The sequence below is a fragment of the Sander lucioperca genome, chromosome 16, assembly GCF_008315115.2.
Source record: "Sander lucioperca isolate FBNREF2018 chromosome 16, SLUC_FBN_1.2, whole genome shotgun sequence".
In the NCBI taxonomy this organism is placed as follows: domain Eukaryota; kingdom Metazoa; phylum Chordata; class Actinopteri; order Perciformes; family Percidae; genus Sander; species Sander lucioperca.
In genome coordinates this window covers 30,847,495-30,873,989 of record NC_050188.1, presented here as the reverse complement: position 1 = coordinate 30,873,989, position 26,495 = coordinate 30,847,495, and the positions used below count along the sequence as shown (strand labels likewise).

Genomic DNA, 26,495 nt, shown 5'->3' with positions numbered 1-26,495 from the left:
TAAGAACGTGGCTGGCCGCATGAGGAGGAGGTCGGAGTGGATGGGTGGGGGTTAAAACACAGGACTTTCATGCCAGGGAGCGGAGTTTGCTTCCTGGGGAAATGCACAATCTTTTTCCTAAACTTAACTAGTTGTTTTGGTGCCTGAACTTAACTTTCGTCGCGGCATAAAGCTCACTTTTTCTGGTCTAAACTTAACCATAATGTCCGCTGAAAGGACCGGCAGCTCGCAGTGTTCTGTACCCAGCTCAAAGTCACCAATTCTCAGGTAACTGAACCACCAACTACCGCTGATACAACGGTGCACCATGCGGAGCACCATACAGGGCACCATGCACCTAGCTGGCGTCGCAGATCTCTGTAGCGGCTAAACCAAGGGGGTAAGCCTCTCCTCGGACCGCGAACCTCCTATGGCGCCATTTTAATGCTACAAAGCCATCACCCCCCGTTAGCATTCCATTGACTGCCATTCATTTTGGCGCCACTTTGACAGCTAATAACTTTACATCTGAAGCGTTTAAAGACTCTATTTGTCCATTGTTTATTTCTAAAGAAACACGACAATGTATAAAAGGCTCCATTACCTTGTACTTCACGTTATGGCTCCGTAGCAGACGTTTTTATAAAAATAGGCTAACGATTGTGTCATAACCACGCGACTTACTGTCGCATAGTAGAGGAATTACCGTATAGTACAGGAGAAGCGCGCAGGCAGTTTCGTCTCACATTAGTTGTTTAAGTGTAATTACTAATGTTAACTAGCATTTTAGTTAGCAATAATTAGCTTGTGCCTATGTTATCTCCTTACATATACCTACGCTCTCCGTCTCTGCAATATTGGGAATGATTGAGATCTCTCTTGGCACAGCTACCAGAAGACTTACAACTTTCAGACACGTTGCTCACGGCACATTTACGTCGTCTCTCTCAGTTGGAGGCTGCGCAGTAACGCTCAGCGCTCACCGGAAAAGTGCTTCTAACGGCCTTCACTGGTCTCCGTCCAGAGCAGCGGGATCTGTTGGTCCAATCTTATATACAGTCTATGGGCTAAACACATCTACTAACTTCCGCTGATACGGCTGAGCTATGACGGCGGTCTGTGGCCGGCGTCATCGAGCTCATAGCCAGCCACTGTAGCCGGCGTCACGTGACCAGCCGGGAGTCTGATATTTTACGATTGGTGTGCATACGTACATATCATACGAACCCGTTCATGAGATTGCGTTGTATACATATACGTAGCTACGAAAAGTGAAGCACTAAAATAAGCAAGCATTCCAAGTTTTTTTTGCCACACCACAATACTGAAGCTGTGTAAGAACGCTATGGGCCGCGTAGGGAGGAAGTTGGGGTGGATGGGTGGGTCATAAAACACAGGGCTTTCAAGCTGGGAAGCTTTCAAGCCGGGGAACGGAGTTCGCTTCCCAGGGAAAACAAAGGACTTTCACCCAGGTTTATGAGGATAGGAAGATGGATAAACTCTGGATATATTCATAATTTAACCTCTTTCAAATCCTTAATAAGAAGTGAGACTCTCTCTCTTTCTCTCTCGCTTGCTCTCAATTTCTTATTCAATTTGCTTTATTGACATGACAAAATCAATACATGTGTTGCCAAAGCATAGGAAAAAACCAACAAGGAGTAAATACATCTGCAACTATTTATAACAATGATGATATCATTGAAGATAAACAAATACTGTGCATGTCCCTCAATAAGTAGCATGTTGACAAGAATAATAATAGTCAAAACACAAATTATAATGCTAATATAAACATATACAATTCTCAGTAATTATTTTTGCTGTAGCAGGAGAAGACGTATTTAGCTGCTAGCCATGCCATACGCCTCAGGGTATAAAGTGAAGCCAATATTTTCAAATCTTTGGAAATATTTGATTATGTGTTTGTATTTCGGACATGTACATATTACATTGATTTCTTATTCTCTCTCTCTCTCTCTCTCTCTCTCTCTCTCTCTCTCTCTCTCTCTCTCTCTCTCTCTCTCTCTCACTAACTCGCACAGACACTCATGCGCCTCGCCGTCAAAGGTAAGCTTTTATTGAATGATAAACTGATCAAAAATATGTATTAAACCGATATCAGTGTCAGAATCACACTGCTATATTTCATGCATTGACGACATCAACGTATCAATCGGACCGGCGTACGCATGCTTAGAGCTGGAGAGGAGCGCATGTACACATTGTACTATTGATGAAAATCATCTGGAAACGACCGCGCACCGCCTTGCATTGGTGTTCATGTAAAAAAAAAAAAAAAAAGTATATAAAAACCGCTTTTATCAAACAAAGCTGCAAATTGCAGAGCTAAGTGAAGAAGACATGAGTGTGTGACGACGCTTTGCAAGGTAAGGCAGCCCTTAGGGGAAACAAAAGATTAAATATGTGATCAATTCAAGAATGCAATTCCATGACAACGCTGTTTAGTGTTTGTGAAGATGTCAAAGGAACAGGAGATGCAAACATCACATAGGGCAACATGGTTACTATAAACTTATTACCACAGAAACTCAATGTATATGAATGATTATTACGCAGTGATTTTCCCTTGAGGAAATAATCAGAATAAATTATAACAACATCAACTTGACGAATATGTTTCAAATCTGTGCTGTCTTTTGTTAGAGGACTGTGGTAGTATGTGCAGAATCTGCTGTGCAGGCGGAAGGTACAGAGTGGGCTCCAGCCGGGAGTCTGGATTTAGATTTCTCTGACTGACTATTGAATATTTTTAAGGGGAAGCAAACTGATCCTGCTTCCTAACTATTCAGCTTCCCTTTGCTCCAGCTGGTGTTTGTGCACAATATCAATATATTTGATTCACAACAAAAAAAGATGAACTACTCTCTTTCTCAACATCCCTTTTACTTTAATACGCATGTTAATGTGTAGCCAAATAACACAGAAAGGTGTGTCTTTGTCCTATTGTGTATTGTATAGTTTAAAGGGAACACAAGGCACACAAAAATCTTTATAATGGTCCCATAATACTCCTGCAAAATCCGTTTATCTGTGAAACTCAATATTCTACTAAAATGTTTTCATAAAACATTATGTATCCCTTAAAATCCTTTATATTTAAGTTATCAAAGTGTAGTATTGTTTATTCTAAACACAGAGAGAGAGAGAAATGGAGAACAAATCTTAAAATTGTCCTCATAATGTGGTTCTGTAAAGTGGCATCCATAAAATCTTTCAACATTTTCCTAAAAATAGACATTTTGTACAGTATGTATGGTATTATAGTGTAATAGTTTCTTGAACAAAGTACACAGGACCATACTATCACGCCTCTGATCTCTCGATAGACTTGGTGGCTTGATGGTGGCTCACCAATATGGTATGCACCTATTATAATCATCAGCAATGCTCCAACCGGCTCCTCCACAACGTCCGTGTTCTGCTGCTGCTCTGTATTCACGGCTGGATTCATACCGTTTGCTGAATTCATGATGCAAAGCATGGCTGATTTGTCCTTGAACTTTCATCCTCTGCATTGTGCATTTGTGCTGCCACTGGCGAGCCTTTCTGGCATGTGTTTGTTCCATGTTGTGCTACAGGAACCTGCCTCATACATCTACACTGTCAGCCTGAAAAGCAGGTTTATTTAGGGGGTTTGAGCACAACATGAGAGTGTCTGTCTGAGTTCCTGTTTTTGTATTGTTTGTTGTCACTGATTGCAGGCCCTCCCAGGGGTCCTGCAGGGCTTTCAAAAAGAAGCAATCAGACGAATGCTGAGTGTGAAATAACTTTTCCAGCAGCAGTCCCCTAATGACCACTAGATGGGCCGTCCAATAAAACTCTGCAGTGAGAAAAACTATGAAATTCTCTGGAAAAATGACATTTTTGTAGGCCAACATGGAAGTTAACATCGCTCTTGTTTACTCGATACTCGAACTCATTCCCACAGCACTTTATAAAGCTTTCCTGTAACAAATTGCCAAAATGATGAGGCATGTTGTATTTGACATGAACTGCTATAACTTTGGAACACGCAATGCAATACATATTAATTCAGAGCAAAGGTTTCTCACAATACATTTGAAAATAAAAAAATGTAATTCATTCTTGTCAAAACCCACAAAACTCCCTGACAGGATTTAGATTAGATTTTTTTTTTATTCATAAATCAGCGTTTAGTATCAGTTTGACATTGTTAGCGACAGTCTGTCTGTAGATACTGTCTGCAGTTGTATGGGTCTGAAATACTGTGTAAATATCTGATCTTAGAGCGATGCAGTTACCCTAAGGTTTTGTCACAATTTAGACTATTTCTGTAATATGCTACTGGGTAAGAGATGGAATTCAAAACATTCATCCACTGATGGCAAAAACATCCATAACCGTGCTTTCAGTAGTTTGCAATAATCACAAGCATTTTCACTTATAAAGATGTCTTTTAGATGTTAAAGAGCATGTTTGCTTAACTGACTAGAGTCTCAGCCTGTGACGCTGTGTTGCTTGCTCATCCCACATTTTACTCCATCTAGCCCGGAAACCAAAATCTAAACTTCAGCACTTCTCTTTAGAAACCCGACAGTGACATCACGGATGACACATCAGTGCTTTCTCTCTGTCTATGGGACCCAAACAAATGATATGTTTAAATGCTACATGAGCAAACTTCACACTTTGCCATTTTCACTGGGACATTTTTTCAAGTTTAAAGGGTTTAACCAGCCAAAAATCATGCAAGGCAACATTAAATTTCTTATTATTCTCTGGCGGGGGTGGAGGTGTTGAAGAGTTTCAGCCAGCGTTAGTGTGTGCTGTTTTCTCTGGATGGACTTGTTGCTCACTTGCTGCCATGAAAAGCTTTGATTTCTGCCTGTAATTTTGAGTCATTACGTTCTGTTCACTGAGAACAGTTCCTGTTAGTGACTCCACAACAGCAGAATCTGGAGTCTTATTTAAAAGGGATGCAATAGGAGACTCTTCTCTGTTGCAACCCCCCAGTTTGTGATTTCACATAATAAGCTGGGCGTGCTTTTACATAAAAAACTGAGTCCATCATCGCTGGTGATTTTTGTCGGGTTTTGTCTTTTTGAAAGATCATTTAATTGATTCCAGTGCATCCTAAGCATTTCTTAAACTATTCAAATCTAGTCATATTTTGCCTACAGGGGCGTCAGTGTTAATATTTCATCAAAGGAGAGGCAGCTGCATAGGCAGAGACTGTAACCATAAGTCACACCTTTCTTGCTGTTAATCTTTCACCAACAGTACAGACTGGAGGTCTTCATGGGTCCTTGTGGTTTTTATTGACCAAGACCCAAAGCGGAACCCAAGTGCGACCAGGTCCAAATTATTATCAATTATCTAATCATGTCCTTGGAGGTTTCCTGCTTGTCATGGGTCTTTTGTCTGTGTGTCAATTCCCATATGGCCATCAGCTTTGATCACATGAGTTGGCCTAATTATCCTTAAGTCTTTTTCGGACAGGTTCTGATGGTTCAGGGCCTTTTTGAACTAGATCGTAATTTATTCAGAATTTATGTAATTTGGTTTGTCGTCAAGTTTTCCACAGATCTGTTTTGTGTCGGTTCCAAACATTTTGGACAAAATGACAAAATGGGCAACAAGTCCTCGAAACTAAATGACAAGATAGGTTGTTTGTAATTGCCTTCCAGAGCGACCGGTAGCATTTTTTTGATCTGACACTTCCATCCGCAGGACAACAGTGCTTGACAAGGCTTTCCGAACACGGCCGGACTGGGATAATAATTCAGGCCAGGAATCTAACAGCAGTCCACGGCAATACCCAATGTCTGTAAAGGGAAGACTCGTGGGTACCCGTACCCTTAGAACCCATTTTCATTCAGATATAATGGCCTTGCTCGTTTTCCCTCGCCAAAATTTAGCATAACTTTGGAGTATTATTTAGCCCCATTCCCGGCAAGCTAGCATGACATGATTGGTACCAATGGATTTATTAGATCTTAGCTTAGCCAGCTTCCAAAACAGTTACCAAAGATCAATATTATATTTACTAATTTGACTATGAGGGTTATGGTTTGTTCAGGCTTTTGATTAAAAAACAACTCTGTTAAGTGTAGGAAAAGATCATGGCTTGGGGTTTAAGAAAATACTTATAATTATGGTAATGGTTAAAGGAAACAAACTTTGATCGTCCATAGGAAATTGAAGCCAGCAGCGGTCTCCCACGTCAAAGTTACACACTTCCTTAACCCCTTTTGCCACCCAAACTTTGTCTTAATGCAGATTTGTTGCTGTATAAACTCATCGCAGTAGTACAACAGTCATATCTCACAAATCTGGGAAAGGTCCTTAGTCAATGAAATGTTGACGTCTGTCGCATTTAGGCATTAAAAATGGAGTACTGATGCTGTCGTTTTTCTTGAGTCTCCAAAGGGAGTTTGTGGTCAGAAGTGCCTCTAGATTCGCTGTTGACGGAATCCCCTGCTGTGTTGCTGTTAACGCCTTTCATGTGGATTTTTGGTGCCCTGCAGTTTCGGCAACAGCTTGCAGAAAGAAAACGTAGCAAAGCCTGACCCTTTGTCAGTGCCGATAGGGATTTTCTCTTAAGGAAAAACTCTGCTTGTTGAAATGTGGTGTGTGGGTTCAGGCAGGAAAGCAGTCGCTCTGCTGAAATGCCTTAAGCAAGGCATCGACTTCCTACTTGCCCCGGACCTTCCAGCTTTGAGAAATCTGTACTGTGCATTTCAAAGCATAAAACGGTAATAAATGCTTGTGATTAAGCCATCGCACCAACAGGAAGAAAGTTGGATGGATGAAACGTGCCGAGACACTGTGACACAGTGCTAATGACTCACACGTCTGTCATCTCTCCTGTGAATGTTCATTCCTCGTGTACTGTATGCAACTGTGTACATCCTGAACATAAACCTGTGTGTGTGTGTGTGTGTGTGTGTGTGTGTAAATCCATCATCTTTTCTACACACCAATGAAATTCACATGCATTTTTTTTTTCAATCTCAGCAAAATTGTCTCAGCTGTTACATCCATCCCTCTACTCCCCCAACACGCACAAACACACACACAGGCACTCGCCAGCTCCACCATAGACTTTGGAATTCACTGTTGCCATGGCAATGGAATAGAGCACGCTCTCTTGCATCGCCTGTTCTTTTCTATTGGTTTATATCTCTCTCTCCCTCTCTCTGTAGAGGCGAACCAGCTTCTCTTGTTTGACAGGGGGCTCATTTTCTCCCATCGGCATCAGGTTTTTTATTTGTTTGTTTGTTTATTCAAAGACATATTGTCATCAAAAACATGTTTGTATGGGAGATGCTTCTGTCTGGTTTCAAGGCTCATGACACGTTCGTTAATCGAATGCATCCTTTTCCCCCCTTTATCTCCTCTTCTCATCTCTTCCTGTCACTCTTTCTTATCTCGTTCTCATCTTCTCCTTGTCTTTGGCTTCTCTCCCTCTCTTTCTGTCTTTCCTTTCACACTCTCATCTGCTCTTTACCCCCCTCCGCCTCTATCTTCCTTCTCTCAGTGGCTAAGATGACTGCCATGACAATTCAATGAGAGGAGAGGACACCAAGTGAAGTATCCCCCGCTTGCTGGAAAGGACACACAGAGTGTTCAAGGTAAAGAGAGGAGAGGGAGAAGAAGAGAGGAGGAGGAAGAAAGAAGGTATAAGAAAAGAAAGGAGAAGCAGAGGAGCGAGGGAAAGGGAGAGAAAGCGAAGGATAAACGGTGGATGGAGGCGGCTCGGACCGGGGCTACGGAGCGCTCTTCACCGACGAAGAAGAAGAACAGCAGCAGCATCAAGGGGGAGAAGAGATGGAGGCGAAAGGCAGAAACATGCCCTCAGGTAACACACACACACACACACACACACACACACACACACACACACACACACACACACACACACACACACACACACACACACAGAGGCACACGTGCATGTGCATACACAATCGACAAACCACCGGATGCACATGTGGATTCTTGTATGCACACGCATAAGTGACACATACAAACATGTTTATAGATATTCACATTGAAACACACACAAACAAGCATGGACAAACACGATTGTGCAGGAAACCACACACACACACACACACTGGAGTGCAGATGTTAACAGAGGTCTGGATTCAGAGGGCAAGTGGTTTTGATTAATCTGCGCTGGCATTTGTGTAACCAAGCTAAATGTTTCCTCTTATTTAGAATGGAGATGACTGAAGGGAGTGCTGCTGATACATAGTCAGTTAACAACATTCAGGGAACATGCTGTAAAGAACTGAATTAGTGGTGGTTTAATTGAACAGCTATTGCAATACTGAAACCTAAAATGTCAATCTGTTTTCATTATGTTGATTTTTACATGCAGTGTTACTCTGGACAACGGATTTTTTTTTTTTTTTTCAAATGCAAAAAGTAGCCTTGATTGGTTGGATCTCATACATTTTTTGACGAGGCTAACCAATCAGGATCAAGTAAAGCCAGGATACTAAGTGCTGTGTCACCCCTTTTATTGTCTACACTGGATGCAACTAGGTTTAGTTTTTTATATATAAGACCATACAATTTTAGGGTTGACCCTAAGCCTTTAAATTGAATTGCCTGAACTGGCTTTGTCACTGCAACTTAAAGCATATTGACACACTTAGTCCAGTTTTTGTAAAAACTATACAATTCAACATACCCATCTATGTTCATCAATGTTACAGCTTGTTGCAACGCAAAAAAAACAATGACTGACTAAAATTAAAGATTGGTGGAGAACAGTTAAGAAGATCTCAGTGCGGGCGCCTGGGTAGCTCACCTGGTAGAGTGCGCGCCCAGTTGTAGAGGTTTACTTCTCAACGCAGCGGCCACGGGTTCGACTCTGAACTGCGGCCCTTTGCTGCATGTCATTCCCCCTCTCTCTCCCCTTTTATGTCTTCAGCTGTCCTATAAAAATAAAGGCCTAAAATGCGCAAAAACAAAACAAAAGAAGACCTCAGTGTCTATTTAGAGGGTTGTACTTAATCAGAAGCCTTTGTTCGTATCCCAAAAAAGATGCAAAGATGTGACTGGACCAGTCCAGTGTAAACATGGAAGAAGCCCCTATTACTGCCATGTTGTCAGGTTAATGTGCTGCTCAAGTTTAGACTTCACTTTAACATAAAGCAGGGTGGTAAAAGAGTTTAATTTTGAAAAACGTGACACATTTTCATTGTGTCTCAGGACAGAGGGTGTCGTATGCTGTACGGAGATACAATGAAGTTGATCGCAAATGAAATTGACTTGATGTAATTTAGCTGATCACTCAAGCATGTTTGAAATCTGACATTATCGCCTTGACTGAAGTTCTGTAGACAAACAGAAAATGTAACTATTTAATGCCACTCTGTATAAATACTTATGATGGTTTTTCCAACTCAACTGTAATTTGAAATTTACATTTTTAATCTACAAAGTTTTTTGTTCAGAGACACTTTAGGAAGTTTCCGTGCTGCTGATGCCTCCTCTCACCATCTCGTTCACTGATGATAAATCAAATGAAACAAAGCAACATTTTGATACTGGATACAAACACCACCAAACAACAAGTTTAGGGTTTAGGTTTAGTTAATTTCCACAAATGATTACATTTATAGATACAGATAGGAATACAGATTCGGAAGTGAGAAATAGACGAACAAGCAACTTACAAAAAAGGTTTAAGTAAAGGAAAAATTAGAAACAGGTACCCAGCCCGTCCTTACCCGGAAAACGACCATGTGGGTCGTTTTTGCAAGCAGCTCAAAACGACCCACAAATACGTTTCTTGTTGGGCGGCGACGTCTCGTGGCTGCGTCGTCTCATGGCTGTAGTAATTATCGGAGCGCAAACCAGTAAGTGAGGTGACAAAGTATAAGAGCGCCAAATTCCGCGTGGGTGGTGGATGGGTCAAACAAAAAGTAAACTGTAATTTTGAAATGAACCGAGTTTCTGTGAAGTTACGTTACATCCTCATTTTAGTAGTTTCACATGACTCACCTAACCCTAACCCTGACCCAAGTATTTTGATGCCTAAACTTAACTAGTTCCGTTTCAAAACATGATTAAACCGCCACCGTGCGGCAGTAAATAGAACGGTCGTATGTGTCATTTTGGGAGTCTTTGGAAATCGACCTATAATGTCGTTTATGTATGAGGATGTGTTGCAGCTGTTATAATCAGCTGGCTACCCAGACCAAATTACACCATGAAAAAATGGTAGACAATACATCAACACAAGTATAGCATTAAGTGCATTACAATGAATTTAAAAAAGAAAAAATCAAACATAAAAAAATATATATATTTCTAGACTTAAAACTATTCATCCTCTGTCGGATTGGTGTCACTTTACCACCAAGCGCAATGATGTCTTTCTGCAGTCATTTTGGGACTTACCTGCAGCAGGCGGGTCAATTTCAGGGTCGGAATACCAGTGGTCTCTGTTATTTTGGGATTTGTGTTGCTATGGAAACACCCCTCAAGCCCGCAGAATAAGCCAAATAGTTTAAAAGGCTGGGATTGATATTCTTTGTGCGTTCAATTGTTTACATGTGTGGAACGGATGAACAGAACAGATATCACAGCCCATTTAAATGGTTTGAAATCCTATTGAGGCACTAAATGATTAAATGATGCAGATCCGCCCTCCCTCATCTCTTCCTTGAATGTTTTATTTGTTTCCTGAACTACAACAGACGTGTTGTATCTCAATTTCCCTCTTGTCATCCCTCTCACTGTTCATCTCTCAGCTTCGATGTATGTCTCGTCTCTCCTCTTTCCTCTCCTCTCCACTCGTCTCTTCTCGCCTCATCATCCACTCCTCTCTTGTCTATTTTACCTTCCTGTACATAAACCTCTGCACCCTGCTTCCTTTTCTTTCTTGCTCCTCTGCAGTTGCCCTGTGGTGTCTTTGTTCCTCTCCGTTTCACCTGAAGTCCTAATTGATCTTATCAGCAACTAAATTCCAAATGTTTCTTTTAAACCTGCAAACTCTGTTCATATTAACGTCTCTAAATCTAGGTTTTGACACAAAATGTGCCCTTCCTGCTGTGACAATCCACTGATCTATAAAGTAATGGATTTTCTAACTTTATTTAAATTTTCCTGGGGAAACTCATTGACAGACTTATCAGGGAGCATTTTATATGTCTCCCGGCAGCCCATCTTCCATCCTCCACTGTTCATTTCTATAATATTGGATTTTGTTTTTACTTTTGTTGATGCATGAGGTTGGCATTTTGTTCTTCTGCTGTGTGCTGCCAACATTTATTTACCGCTTCAGGCTGTGTACACTGTTTTTTTGATTTAAAAAGCGCTCCAGTGTGCTCACCAAGAATACAATGGAAAGACTCAACCCCTCCAGCAGCTCCCACCAGTCACCCATGGTAGCCCATGGGGGACAGTAGTTCTATTAATGCATAAATATTTGACAGTTCAATGCATAAATTGTGATCAGGGTGGACTGCAAAAGTGGTTACATGCCATACCTTTAGCATTTCATTGTTAATTTCAAACTCTGAGGGCATTTTTTTACTTTGTGGAAATAAATGACGTAAGTAAAAGTCTGAATATTGAAATGCATGGATTAATTAGCTATGTTAGTTACAGTCTTGAAATCAATAACCTGAAGGCAAACAGTGATTGATCCGTATAAGGTGACCATAACCTTAGTACAGGTTAAATAATCAATAACTTATTACAGTAGAGACCTGAGACTGACATAACACACTGTAAAAAATAATAAAAATAATAATCCATAGAAAAACAGATAATGTCCTGGCAGAAAATTACCAGTACCTTTTCCGTTAAGTTTACGGACATTTCTGTCAATCCAAAAACGGAAAATTTTGTGATTTACAGTATATCCTCTGTACCTTTAAACGGACATTCATGTTAATCCAAAAATTCAAAATACATAAAAACACCTCATTACAGATAATTCCTTCATATTAACACTGTATATTAGCCCCTATTTCTACGGACTTTTCTAACAGTGCAGAATCTCTCCTGACACCACAGCTGGAACCGACAATAAGATCTCAACAATAAACTTACTTTTGTCCATGTGGAAAACATTTTAAAAAAGGCCTTTCCTGTAACTTGTTTGACATGTTACAGGAATGTTTTTTAAATTTTCTTCAGCATCAAACATAATCGTAATCACATCATGTGGTTAATTGTTGTCAGCACATCCATGATTACTGTGCAAACAGGACTTAAAATTATTCAAGCCAATGTACTTTTTAAGACACTCTGTATCCTCCACCCCACCTGTGGCATCTGCCATCTGGTGTCCAGTGTCACAGCACATTTAAAATGTCAAAGTAAAAAATACTCAAGACAGAAAATGTTTTTATGTCGTGATCGACCTCTGAAGACCTTTCTTTTGGAGGTTATGCTGCAGTAAATCAAGAGTTATTGGTGGATAAAAGGGTCGAGAAGGAGAAATGTTCAGGTGCTTGTGATGCAACTCCTGCTAGACACAGGGTGATAAAGATAATAGATTATGTAACAGCATCTTTTTTCTCAGAGTTGACAATGCACCTCTAAATTGTTGATGAAAATTTAACATCAATAGTTGGGTGACTCTAGATGACTTATAGAGATGTTCCAATACCATTTTTTTCTTCCCAATACCGAGTCTGATACCTGAACTACACATTCCTTTTAAGCAGCTGTATATACTACTAACCCTGTATGGATGCGATGTAATTGCTATCATGAACAAATACACACAGAATGAATGCCATACAAATGAATTGTATTATGTATCCGATACTGGTAACTAGTGACTTATGTTATCCTGTAGAAGCAGCATTATGGGAACGTGTTTCAGCTCTCTATGTAGATTGATAGATGTAGATGGATCATGAATGATACATCTAATAAAACCAAACAGAAATCTACTATAAAAGACTACAGCTGTGGTATACAGATATAATAAACAGTTGATTAGTAATGGACCACTAATGATGAAGATTCTTTAAGTAAACATACTGTAAAGAAGAAAAACAGCACTAACCTTGAATCATCAAAAAATGATATTAATTCTAGTCACCAACGGTTACTTGGCATTAGTCTCACATTGCCAGACCTTCCTCCACAGCGCTGAGAAGGAGGGTCAGGCTAATCCAAACAGCATTCTGGGATGGGAGAAAAACGTGCTCTGGTTTATTGGCATTTTTTTAAACCAATCCTAATTGTGTTGGGCAGTGCTAAGCGCCGGACGGAGCAACGGTGCCGCTGAAAAACAGCCTCAGGAAGGAACTTGTTTTGGTGGAACGTGTTCGTTCAAATATTGTTTTAGTCGTGCAACAGAAAACTCAGATTGGACAGATAGTCTAGCTAGCTGTCTGGATTTATCCTGCAGAGATCTGAGGAGCAGTTAACCATAGTCCACCGGAGTTTAGAATGCCAACACAAAGAAAGAGGAAGGTGACAGACATCCGGCCAAAATGAGGGACATTAGGCGGAATTTCCAGCAGCACCTGAACAATCCCGGAAATGAAACCGGAAATATACTGCTTGGCATAGTTTGAACCAAAGCTTTCTCATGTGTTGTATGTACTTTAGACATCTGATTTCCGTGTCTGTTGTCTTGTCAGATATCAGTTTCCTTCCGCGCCCAGCGATGGTGTGGTGTGAGCGGGGCATCCAGGTGCTGCTGACCACCATGGGAGCGTTCGCGGCCTTTGCCCTAATGACGGTAGCTATTGGTACAGACTACTGGCTGTACGCCCGCGCCTTCATCTGCAACAGCACAGCCAACTCTTCCCAGGAGGACTCCAACAACAAGGACAAGAAAGACCCTGGGGCACTTACCCACTCCGGCCTCTGGAGGATCTGCTGCCTGGAAGGTACAGCTGGTCGTATGTACTGTATGTTCATGCATGTGAATCTGTGGGAGGCTGTGGAAACCTTTGGATACGTTGGGGGTTGTGTGTGTGGGCGTGCGTTTTCTCTTGTGCTGGTCACTGGAGGGTCTTGTTGAGGTCAGTGTGCTCATCAGTGTAATCAGAACAGACATTAATAGGTGTTCTCTTTGCACATAAACGCACACACAATCTATTGTTCTCCTTTTGTTTATTCCTCTGTTTTGTTGATCTGCTCTTTAACCTTTTTAATTCGTTATGAAGGTCAGTTATGAGAATGATTGGTAAGGTGCAGGTTTTAAAATGTCGCTGTCAAATAAGCTAATGCCTGTGGAACTAAGTTTATTTTATTTATATAGCACTTGCACGAACACGTTTGCACCAAAGTGCTTTACAAAGACGAAAACATATGTATACAAGCATAAAACACACATATAAACATAGATAATAGGAAATACAAGAAGATTCTAATAGAAACAACACGTATTGAAACCCATGAAATCCGACAAAAAAGAAAAAAGATTAGAAACCAGGTTAAACAAAATGAAAAGCCAGAAAATAAAAGTGTGTCTTAAGGCGTGTCTTAAAAACATTAATTCTAGCTTGAAGATCATGTGAAAGGTGAGAATAAAATCTGATGTGATCCCCTGTGTTTACATTACTGCTCTATTTTGGCATTGTTGCAAAATCCCGATTAGAGGAATTCAGGCTGTGTGCATCTGAGCTTTACCTCATTGTCCCCTGCTGCACTTGTTCTTTTACTTGCATGCAAGGACACAAACACTTACAGGTATACACTCATGCTATACATTCAACATGAAGCTCATCACAATGCCCCAGAGCTCAGATATGAGTGGTGACTCATCCAGTGACTGATCAAGTAGTTTTCCTGCCTTGCTGCAGCTGACAGGCAGGTTTTAATAGGACAGGACAGATACAACACTCTAACACATATACAAGATGAGGTTTCCAGGCCGCAGCGTTCTCTTAAAAAGGTTCTTGTGTGTTTAAGGTGCGACAAGTTGCATTTTAACACCAGTGAATTACCACAATTATGTTGAGGCATATAATCATCATAAACAAGACAGCAGCAGCCTTTACACTGCGTTTGTTTCCTCTGTGTGCAATCAAAACTGACACGAAAAGAAATCTGTTGTTTTTTTAGCTTCAAAAGTTTTTTTTAGATGTATTTATTAGTAGGATAACCCCTTGAGATGAATCATCTCATTTTTGAGTTGGTCCTTAAAACAATGAAACAGTAAATACAAAACACAAAATACATTCACAAATACATACATCACTCCCAAGCCTAACTGCTCCAACAACAACTGATCTCCCCCTCCCCCATATACACACAAGTAAAAACACAGTAAATGTGCATGCATCCCAAATATGCTGCTATTTTAGTAGACGCACAAACAGGAGCCAACTCATAAAATAAATAAATAAATCAACAGAATGAGTTCATCACGTTTAATAGTTAGTTTGTATGGAAAGACCTCTTGTTGTTTGTGGTGTGACATGCATTGCCAGGTTGTCATATACCTGTCTCATTGACTTTTGTTGTTGCCTGGCAGCTTCTTTACAAATCATCCAATGTGTTACTAGTACTTTGCCCTTTCATGCCAATCCACTGTCTACTGGTAGCCTGGTCCTATCAGACTCTCATACATTTCATTTGTACAGAGTGTGTGGCCACTCTCCATTGACAAGTGTTAACTTCCTAGAAGGCGGGTACTCTGTTGAAGTCAGATATTTGGCCGGAGAAAACCCAAAAATATACCGCAAACCCAGTACTGAAGGAAAATGAAAATTGAGCGGAAGTACTTAGGAGGGCGGAGCCAGGCTAGTCTACTGGGCCCATTTGTTGGATTTCTCTGGTCCTTTTAGATTAATTATTCGGTCCCATTGCGTCCATGATGTATGCTATAGTCTGTCTTGAAAAGATCAGATTTTGCTTCAGGTTTTCCTTGGCTGACTTTTGTTTGTTTGAGTGTGTGTACTCAAGTGTCCTTTCCACATTTTTTTTCATGTCTTTATTGCAAGAGAAATCTCTCTTTTCCTCTTGGTGGTTTTTTTTTGTCCATGAGATGCATAAATAGCTGTCATGGTAAACAAATAGTCCCTCTCAATAAAATGTAAGTGTGCAGATGCAGTTTCTGTCATGATTCACAAGACAAAACAGAATCAGGCTGCTGTTCTTCCAAGGCTAAAGCATTATGTATGTCTAGAAATGACACATGGTGGAAGGAGTGAAAAGCCATCTAACTGTACATTACAGAGAGGAGGAAATATTCGTTTAAAAGGAAATTACAGATTGTGATTGTTAATTTGATTCTAGCTTATTTGGGCGTCATGAAAGAATCATTTTATCTCCAAGTCAGGAGATAAAATTCCATAGATTCAAATAATTTGCCTTCGTATCCAATCACTGCCATTCTTATAAAGATTATATTTTTAAAGGTTTTGTATAGCTATGCTGGCGGCATGACTCAAGGGATAATAATGTTGGTCGGTCGGTCGGTCGGTCGGTCGGTCGGTCGGTATTTGACTTTGGCCCAGACTGAAATATCTCAACATGGATTAACATGAAATGTTATACATAGGTTCATGGTCCCCAGATGGTGAATCCTAATGACTTTGGTGATGCCCTGAAGTTTCCCCTAGCGCAACCATAAGGTTGACACTTGCGGTTTTGAGTGAAATATGCAACTATTGGCTAGACTGCCGTGAACTTTGGTACAGATAACTAGTCGCCCTCAGGGTGAATTCTCATAACTTTGGTGATCCGTTAAAGTAATGATCTCGAAGATCTCCGCTTCGTTCTTTTTGGCAGCACCTATGGCGATAACCAGCAATTGTAGGTGTGTTTTTTGGATCTCACTTTCACTTTCTTTTTTTTTTAAGTTTCATCAGTCTTTGCTCTTTTCTTTGTTTGTTTGGTCATAGTAACCGTTTACTGACAACGCTAGCAGGGACCAGAAAAAAACAGTAGGCCGCTTCACACGCAAGTGAGTTGAAAAGCGAGTCTGTTAGCTCTGCCTACCCTTTCTGGCGGACCAAACACTGCTTGGTGATAGAAAACTAGTGATTTTTCCCGGGAATGTTGCCACAGACACCCAGTTCAAAATACTTACAGTTCAAAATGTAAGGGCTTTCATCAGCAGGCCAAAGGCTCAACCACCATTGTGTGTTAACTCATTCGACAATAGATAGTGACTTAACAGGCATTTGTTTAAATGACGATTTTACAGATTATTAACTTTAACTTTTCATGCACCATCAGGTCAAAACTTTTATGTTTTCCAACACTTTGATCAAATACCTGAAAAAACTGCATTCAGTCCCAGCTGTACTTTTGTTAAATTAGCATGCTATCATGCTGAACATGGTAAACTTTAAACCCGCTAATCATCAGCGTGTTAACATTGTCAATGTGATTGTTAGCATTCTGACCCCTTACCCCTAACCTTAACCCACTCTTAATCAACAACTATTCATCAGCTATTTGTCTGATCGGGGGATGGTAATACCACCGAGGCATCTTAATGAATTCTGTTGTACAATCGCTCATTTTTTCTTACAGACCCTTAGAGCCCGGGTCTTTCTTGCTCTCTTAACCTTCCACTTTTTGTATCTTATTGTTTTGCTTTCTCGTCATTTGTTCATCTGACTGTCTTGTCACAGCGTAAACATCTGTTAGCTTGTTTACTGCTATCTTCATCTCCTTCATTTCTCTCTCTCTCAATCTCTATTTCTCTTTCTGTTCTCGTGCCATTTACCTTTCTTCCTCCTTTTTTTTCTCCCTCCCCTCTCACCATTTTTCCTTTTTCTTTCTGTAATTGTTGGTCGTTCCCATGTCTGTCTTCACTTTCTTCCCCATTATTTTCTCTCTGCCTCATTCTCCTCTTCTCAGTTGCTTTTTTACCATTTCTGCCATTTCTGTCTTTTACCGATCTTCCTCTCTTCCTCACCCTCTCCTCCTCTTCCTCTCTGTTGTGTTTCAGGCTTGAAGCGAGGTGTGTGTTCCCAGATCGATCATTTCCCAGACGACGCTGACTACGACCAAGATTCTGCAGAGTATCTGCTGCGTGAGTGACACACACGCATTTACAAATGAACGTCAGACACACACACACACACACACACACACACACACATTTTGCCTGCACTACACACGGTATGCATACACGCATCTGAACAGAACACAACACACATTCACACACTACAGGCTCCATCACATACGGATACAGGAAGGACAGAAGGGGATGGTGGGCGGACATCAATGCACAGATGTCAGATTCAAGCAAAGTGTTCGTGGAGGTGTGTGTGTGTGTGTGTGTGTGTGTGTGTGTGTGTGTGTGTGTGTGTGTGTGTGTGTGTGTGTGTGTGTGTGTGCTTAAATGCCCAGGTGCTTGGGGTTGGGAGTCTGGGGGTGTACAGAAAGCTTTTTTTTCACAGATGGATTGAAAGAACAGCCTTCACTAATGGATTATTCTCAGCTCAGGATTCAGGTTTCACATCCTGCCTCCATTGTGATAGCAAATTCTGTTCGTACAGCCCTTAACCTTTTGGTTTACAAAGTATATGTTCCATCGATATATTATATAAAGATATCTATTTCCGTGAAGGAGGCTGCAATGCTACTATAGATTTCCATGTCTGCTTTGCTGTTCAACATTGACTGAACATGAAGTATTTTACTAAACCAAAGGCTGCACAATCTTTTAGATTTCTTTTAGTAATAGAACATGTTTAAAGTCAGAGTAATGGACATCCTTGGGGTACATGCTCCAGATGTTTTCAATTTAAATGAGTCATAGCCAAGTTGATGGGGAAACAGTGAAAAGGTTAAATGACAAATGCCTTATCTCGCAATGTTAAGAAATCTTTTTAATAAAATTTAAAGCCTCTTCCATTGGTCCATCAACACACTTTCCACCAAAGCACACTGAAATCTATTAACGAGTTTTTGACATGCAACTAACAATTTTCATTTAAGGTTAATCTGCCATTTATTTTATGTATTAATAAAGAAATACAAGCATTGTTTTGTTCATGAAATGTCAAAAGATAGTGAAAAGAAATTCTCAGAGCCCAAAGTGACATCCTAAAATTGCTTGTTTGGCCTTAACAAAAGTCCAAAACCCCAAAATAGGACCTAAAGTTCGACCTCTTTGGAGGAGTTAATTATCACCTGACTTATTATTTGGGGTTTGTCCCCTGAGCAACCCAAAGTTCAGAAAATCACCACAACCCTCCTACAGCTCAGCAATCTTTCTTATCAGCTACTCATCTATAATCAATACATTGTGCTGAAGAGACAAACACCACCCACACAGTCCCTTTTCCTCTTAAACAACAACTTTAGAGAATAATTTGCAACCAGTGTTTGACATGTCTGACAGAAGCTTCTGTGAATATCTGCTTATCCCAGCATTATATTTCCCCTTCAGAGCCAAACGAAAGCTAACACAGCTTGAAAAGTCACCTTCAGAAGTTGAAGGCTCTGCGTTTCCACATGTCCCTGCCAGAGCTATTCAGCATTTTAATCTCCTATAATGTCTCTCTATGTTATCACTTCTGCTTAAATATTTGAGGTGTCTGCAGAGGAATATCAGGGGAGGGGTTTTAGGTGATGTAATGCAACCTTTTGCAGTCAAACTGAAGGTCCTGAATGGTCTTTGTGATGGTCATGCATCAGTGTTGTAGTCGAGACCACCTAAACCGAGACCAAGTTGTCACCAAGGCCAGAGTGTGTCGAGACCAAGACAAGACCAAGACTTTGGGGGGTTGAGACCGAGTCAAGTCCAAGACTAGATTTGTGCTAGACAGCCAGGGCTTCTTCTCCTGTCTCCTGCATTCACTTTTTTTTGGGAGCGTGTGTAAAGGGGGCAGAGAGGGGGGGGTTTACGGTAACAAATTTCAAACTAGATATGAGTCAAGTTATTGGTTGCATTTGCAAGTTTTAACACATAGGCCTAAATCAGACAATGCACAGGCAATTTAGCGAAATCCCTGCAGTTGTGGTTTTGACCGGTCTTGAAATAAAATCCAGAGACAAGACGAGACCTTCAAAAATGTATCTCGAGTATTACAACACTGTCATGCATCCAATCTAAAATGTATGGACTCAAACACTGAGTATTACAGCAGTTTAAAATTGCAATTATATAAAGTTTTGTGACTTGCAAGATGCAGTTCTTCAAAGAAATCAAAGTCAAGTCAAAGAAGCCAGGCTATTCTAACTTTGTGTCCCTAATATGGATCAATCTCCAAAAACACTGGATCCTACATTTCTAATGATTAAATCTAAGGGGTCATCCCTATGTTCCCCGGGTCCTATGCTCCCTGGGTTAGGTTTAGGGGGTTAGGGTTAGGGTTAGGCCTATATGGCAAACAGCCCGTAGGCCTACATAGGCCTATTTGCCATGGAATTTGGCAGTAATGGTGGAAAAAGTAACAGACCAGTGAACATAGGACCCTTTTTTTGAAAAAGGGTCCTATGTTCCCCAGTCTCATACAAAGAGGGGAACATAGGACCCAGGGAACATACGACCCGGGGAACATAGACATGCTCCCAAATCTAATACTGCATGTTCGTGAGACCCTCTTTGCCTGACAAACCCCCGACGTCTTTAAAACTCTATGCCCCAGTTTTTAATGCAAGCTGTTCACATGTGTTGTCCTCCAAAGCCACATTAGTTAATAAATATTTTGTAGGAGAGTGTTCCAGAGCCAAGTAGTAGTGTCAGCTATAGCACGTCTTGGTAACACTTTTTCTCTCCGGCGTGTCACAAGGCTGTTAACTTTGCACCTTCAAATGGTGTTGAACCTCAAAACACTCCTCACTAATTGTACTACATTAGAAAAATATAGACACAACCAGGTTGGTAATAACATTTCAGTGCACATGTCAATGTATCTGTGTCCTCATCTGCAGGTGTGGTGCGAGCCTCCAGCATCTTCCCCATCCTCAGCGCCATATTGCTCCTGCTGGGTGCAGTGTGTGTTGCTTCCAGTAGCTTCTACAAGAGCAAAAGAAACATCATTCTCGGTGGAGGGATCCTCTTTGTAGCTGCAGGTAAGACTGCAGCTTTGTTGTGGTTTTGAAAGAGACCTCTGTTCTTTGACTCACAGCTTGGAGATAAAGTTTCTTGTGGGTATTCTTGCCGTTAAGAGGGTTAGAATTCTATTAAAATGGGAGCTCATAATCTGCTTTAGTATTTTAGCTCTGCTTGGACCTGGTCCTCCGGTAACGTTAGCAGTTAGCGTGTCTTAGCATGGCGGCGTTAGCACCAGTCTGGATCACTTCACCGGCTGTGTCTCATTTTTATTGCAAGTAACTAACTTGAATACTTATTATAATTTAATGCGAGCACATGAATGTTGAAATGATTGAAAAATGCCCATCCCTACTACGTTAGCCATGATATAAATTAATGAAGCTCAACGCTTGCCTGTTTAGGAGGAAATTAGCCAAGTCGGCGTCTTTTTAGGCTCTAAGCTGTCTCCATCTTTTAAATGCATCTCCAATATTTACTCATGTTTTACCAACGTCTCTGGTAATGCAGCTGTTTAGAAAGATGCTGAGATTTTTTTAGGTGAGGTAGAATTAATCTATCTCCATTAATCCAGTTTGTTTGGTTGCTGCTACCATTGCTGCAGCCTGTTGGCAAAATCGACAGTTGACAATAACACACAGGTGAAAAATAAAAACAGACATTCCGTCCCGGAAGGGAAATTTCAAAGGAGCAAATACTGGCTTTAGCATTATTGTCAGAAAACATAGTATTACAACTTATGTTTCCTTAATATATGATGACATATTGTGATCATTTTCAATTAAATACAGTAATTGTTTTACATATTGGACCTCTAAATCTACCAGTCTAAGACAGACAGACTGATAGAAGAGGTTCTTATGTATGATATGCAGATTGATTTTCATATTGCGCCTGCCTCTTCTCTGTATAATTGTTGAAAACTGTTTTAGTATCCCTGCCTGGAAAACAATTTAATAAAGCTGCAGGTTAATGTGTCTCAGAGGAGCACTTACAGTAGAAGTCTTGTATATTTCCTCAGGCCTCAGTAACATCATCGGAGTGATCGTGTACATCTCAGCAGCACTGAGCGACATCTCCCCTAAGAAAGATGAGGACAAGAAGTGGCACTACTCCTACGGCTGGTCCTTCTATTTTGGTGGCCTGTCCTTCATCCTGGCCGAGATGGTGGGCGTCCTCGCTGTAAACATTTACATCGAGAAGAACAAGGAGCTGCGCTGCCGCTCTCGCACCGACCTCTTCAAGAGCACCACGCATGCCATGCTGCGATTGCCCAGCTACCGCTTCAGACGACGCTCTCGCTCCAGCTCGCGCTCCACCGACCCACCGCGCTCACAGGAGACCTCGCCCATTGGCACGTCCAAGACCTTCAGCCTGCCGCCCTCTGCTCCACCCTTCTCCGTGGCCACTCTGCCAAACCCGCACCATACCAGCAGCGGTGGAAGTGGAGGCGGCGACATCTCCATGTACACCCTAACGAGGGACTCCAAGATGGGCAGCCTGGGAGGCGGCGCTCCACCTCTCTACGGCACAGTGGACCGCGCCACACTGTACCAACTCCACAACTACTTTCCAAAAGATTCCAGCGGCAGTGGTGGAGGAGGAGGAGGGGCGATAAGCAGTGGCACACTCCCATCTCACTCCAAGTCCAATTTGGCGGCGGCGGCGGCTGTAGCCCAGAATGCAGCACCTCTGAATACCTCCACGTCCGCCGTCACACCGGCCCAGCCGGCTCCGATATCTACAGCCACCATGGAGAGGGACAGGGGCAACATGGGAACCCTGGACCGACTGACGGCCAAAAGAGACAGGGATAGCAACTCAGATACACTTAACAGGAAAACTACGCCAGTTTAAAACTAAACCTCAGAGAGGCGGGAGAGAGGGTTTAAGAGACGTTAGAGATATCTGAGTTGAGAGAGAGCAAGAGTAGGGCTGAAAATGTGTGGGTGACACTTCAAAGGTAATGTTTCTGTCCTTGAGCCTGGGGTATCTAGCTGCCATAATTACTTACCAATATCATTAACAGTCATAGAGCACCTGAGATTATGTGCAAATTCATGACAACTGCCTTAAAATGGTCATGACTTTAGCTACCAACACTTGTTTTTGAGTTAATTATACAGCAATGGTGCAGTGGAGGCTTCGGCATGAGGAAAATGGTTTTTCGTTGATGCACAAAATCACACACACACAACTGGGAGCTTCCCAGTAAAACCAGTCTCCTGCTGCTGGTTGGGGGTGAAGCGCCTTGCTGAGGAGGCGGGGGAGCTCAGTAGTTATTTACTCTCCCCTTCTACAATTTTTTTCAGCTGCTGTGGGGATTTAAAGCAACACTAAAGCACTATTCCTGCTTCGGTCCCCCTACAGGTTGGAAGCGGGATTGTCCATTACATTACATTATGCAAGTTTGCCAGATCGGGTAGCGAATCTGTATTTCGAATGAGACATAATGAGACATTACGACAGCGGTAATGGACAATTCCACTTCCAACCTGTAGGGGGACCGAAGAGGAAATGTGCTTCAGTGTTGCTTTAACTACAATTTCACATTAACAAGAAGGGACTACTGAGCTTTCATTTTGTGATTTGTAAGTCACCAGACATCTTGGTTCAAATTGAACTTGTTTAAAAGTGAAAGTTTTTACACATTTAGACGTCCAGTTTGAACCTGGAAACCACCAAATCTGGAGAAAAAAATGCTTTCTGTTATTCTAAAACTTTTAAACATAATAAATAATTATAAAAAAGTTGCCAGATGGCATAAGCCACAATTCTGTTACATTTCTGTTTTAAAGAGAACAGAAAGCCACAGACGGGTACATTCAGCCAAGGAACAATCTGCTCAGTGTGGAGCTAACTGCCATTTTAAGGTCAACAGTAGCTACCTAACCTCAGGTCCCAAGAGAGTGACCTCAGCCATAACCTACTGACACACACACACACACACACACATGCACACATCAGAAGAGGCTGACACACTGTGAGCCCATTTATTTTTCATTGTGTGTCAAAGGTAATTACAGCAACAGATGGGCATTCTCCTCACTCCTACAGAAAGGTACAGCCATAGACTTCAAGCTTCACCCTGTACGCCTCCATTACACCACTGCCAGTTGTCACAGTTTGGTCAAACACTGCTACAAATGTCCATCTGAACAAGTAACTTCGTCTGACATTAAATTCCTTGAGTCTTTGTTCCCATGTGTGAAATGTTTGCAGAATTCTTGCCAAATGGAAGTCGACTGCTCTTCTTGTTTCCGAGGATGATTTTACTAAACAATAGGAATTGCATGAACAAATGTTCAGCATTCAAATTTGCAGTCAGACTTAAATTAAGCCTGTTATTAATTAACCCTAAAGCCAGACGACAATGTCGATATTGGAGGCCTGTGACCTGAAGCCAGTTCTGGTCTTGTGTATTATAGTCGGATGTATACGGCCATCCACCGCCATGAACTCCGTGCCCTCATGTTCCACCCAACACATTCTCACTCCCAATGCGTCCCAGAGCTACGCTTGGTCAGGTGCCTTTGATGTTGTTACTGGCGCAAAAAGTTTCCTTTAGCGTCTAGCCCTATGGCGTCATTTTTCGATGCGCTTGGTCAGGACTCCTGGCGTCACTTTTTGACGCTCTGGGTTGGGACGTATGTTTAACTGACATGCGCCACAAGAACGGGACAGGTTTAGGAAAAGATTTTGGGTGGGGTTACAAAACGGACGTTTCATTGACAGGCGGGACAAGAACGGGATGCAAACCCCTGTTCTCCTGGGTGAAAGGCCTGTGTTGTTTAACCCATCCACCACCCCGACCTGCGTCCTTATGCAGATTTTCGGTCTTGTATTCTACTCGCTACCATTGGCGCTCTTAATACCACGTCATCTTACAGCGTCACGGTTGTGCTACTGCTATGCCAATATCAAGCGCCAGTATTTGGCGAGTTGGGAATAACAACTGGTTGTTCCACCTGACTAAGTAAAGAGCACTGGACATAAATCATGAGGTGCCTAATATGAAGTACGGTAAGTATATTAGAAGTTACGGTGGCCTGTAATGGACACAAACGTAACAGTAGCTACCTTTTTATTTTGAAAGAGCACAGTTAATAAATCATATTGCAAGATATCCCTCACTGGCTTGAAAACAAAATAAGCTGCAAAGCCAGTCACTTGTAAATCACACCAAACCTCATTTGTAAGCAGTGCAGCCAATAGTTGAGCTCCTGGGGTTAAAAAATGGTTTCAAACCCAGAAATGTCACTAGCTGACCAGGTAATTCTTTAATCACTGCTCATTAATTATGGTTATTTTGTGTCATCGGACAGTATAACTGTTGCTAAATGCACCTTTAAGGTTGATGGAAGTACTTGTAAAGATGGACTTGTGATGTTTATTTGCCAGATGTGATTCCAGGGTTTGTATGACTGTTTATGAAGATGTTTCGGTACCAAAGGCTACAAGGCAGCATTCATTAAGTGTTCCTACAAAGGGCTGCAACCACGGGTAAAAGGGTGGGGGTCAAATCAGTTTACACTCAGGGGGTGGACTTTTAGTTTGAACATAGATCAAAAGATAAACATGTAAATCCTGTTACTCTGATATAAAATATATTAACCATTTTATCAAACAGAGTTCCTGAATTAGTCCTGAAGTATAACACAAAGTTAAGCACATTATGGATTATTAACTGAGTGATAAATGATCTTAATATAATTTCTAACTAAACAATTTTGAGTGCAGTTTCTATTTTTGAGGACATTTCAAGGAGATGAAATTCTGTAATGGATGTACTGCAAAACATTTTGGACGGAAACCCTTCACATGTCCTAATTCTGATTATTGGACTAAAATACTGAACTCTGAATGCACTTCTGGATCAGCTGTGTTTGCAAAATGAATTCAACCCAACCCTGGTTGACGACAAGTTGGAGGAGGAGGGAAAGTGAAAAGAGCACATCAGCTGGCTTCAGTTCCCCTTCCCGCCGTCTCTCTTTTAGCTATAACTATATACTATTTCTCAAAATAGAAAATTAAATGTATTATTGAGTATATTATCGATCCATTTCCTTCAACAAAAGCACATAATGTCTGTACATGGTAATCTTTGGGTTGTTTTTTCATTCTGAGTGATTGATTATCATCTCTAGGTTACATGAGATTGTAACTCCTTGAGCATTAATATCATGTTGCTGGTGTTCCTATGATCGTAATGGTTATTGCAGGGTATTTATACATTTTGAAAACTTTTCTTTTTGTAATTTTTTTATATTCCTTTCGAGGGACTTTTAAATTTTCTTTCTCTTGCTTATGTACACTAATGTTAGTGGTGTCACGTGGGAAGCATGTGCACAAAAGTGATAACATTTATTTGAGCAGGGAGAGTTGACTGAGCGTGCATGCTCTTTATCAGCAACAACCTGCTTCACCTTTATTCAAACATTTAATGGCAACCGCCCAGTAAAACCAGTCTTCTGCTGGTTACTGAGCGGCTATCCTGGAACAGCTGGGGGCTACGTGCCTTGCTCAAGGGAATATTGATAGTTTGTCATTATATTTCCTCCATCTTGGTTGT

The 26,495-nt window shown here is 41.3% G+C and overlaps 1 protein-coding gene across 3 annotated transcripts; it reads left to right on the top strand.

The window, feature by feature from the left end:
- The first annotated feature begins 1,987 nt into the window (after positions 1–1,987).
- LOC116046390 (voltage-dependent calcium channel gamma-4 subunit-like) lies at positions 1,988–23,329 on the top strand. Of its 3 annotated transcripts, none has more exons than XM_031294738.2 (6): positions 1,988–2,049; positions 7,505–7,825; positions 13,593–13,844; positions 17,867–17,950; positions 20,803–20,943; positions 21,945–23,327. In XM_031294738.2, exons 2-6 carry the CDS (start codon positions 7,795–7,797, stop codon positions 22,778–22,780), a joined length of 1,344 nt encoding a protein of 447 aa, XP_031150598.1. In that variant the 5' UTR covers positions 1,988–2,049; positions 7,505–7,794; the 3' UTR covers positions 22,781–23,327. The 3 variants fall into 3 exon arrangements, with proteins under 3 accessions (XP_031150598.1, XP_031150599.1, XP_035849159.1); XM_031294739.2 differs by lacking the exon at positions 1,988–2,049 and adding an exon at positions 2,113–2,369; XM_035993266.1 differs by lacking the exon at positions 1,988–2,049 and having other exon boundaries at positions 7,705–7,825; positions 21,945–23,329.
- Positions 23,330–26,495: the final 3,166 nt, after the last annotated feature.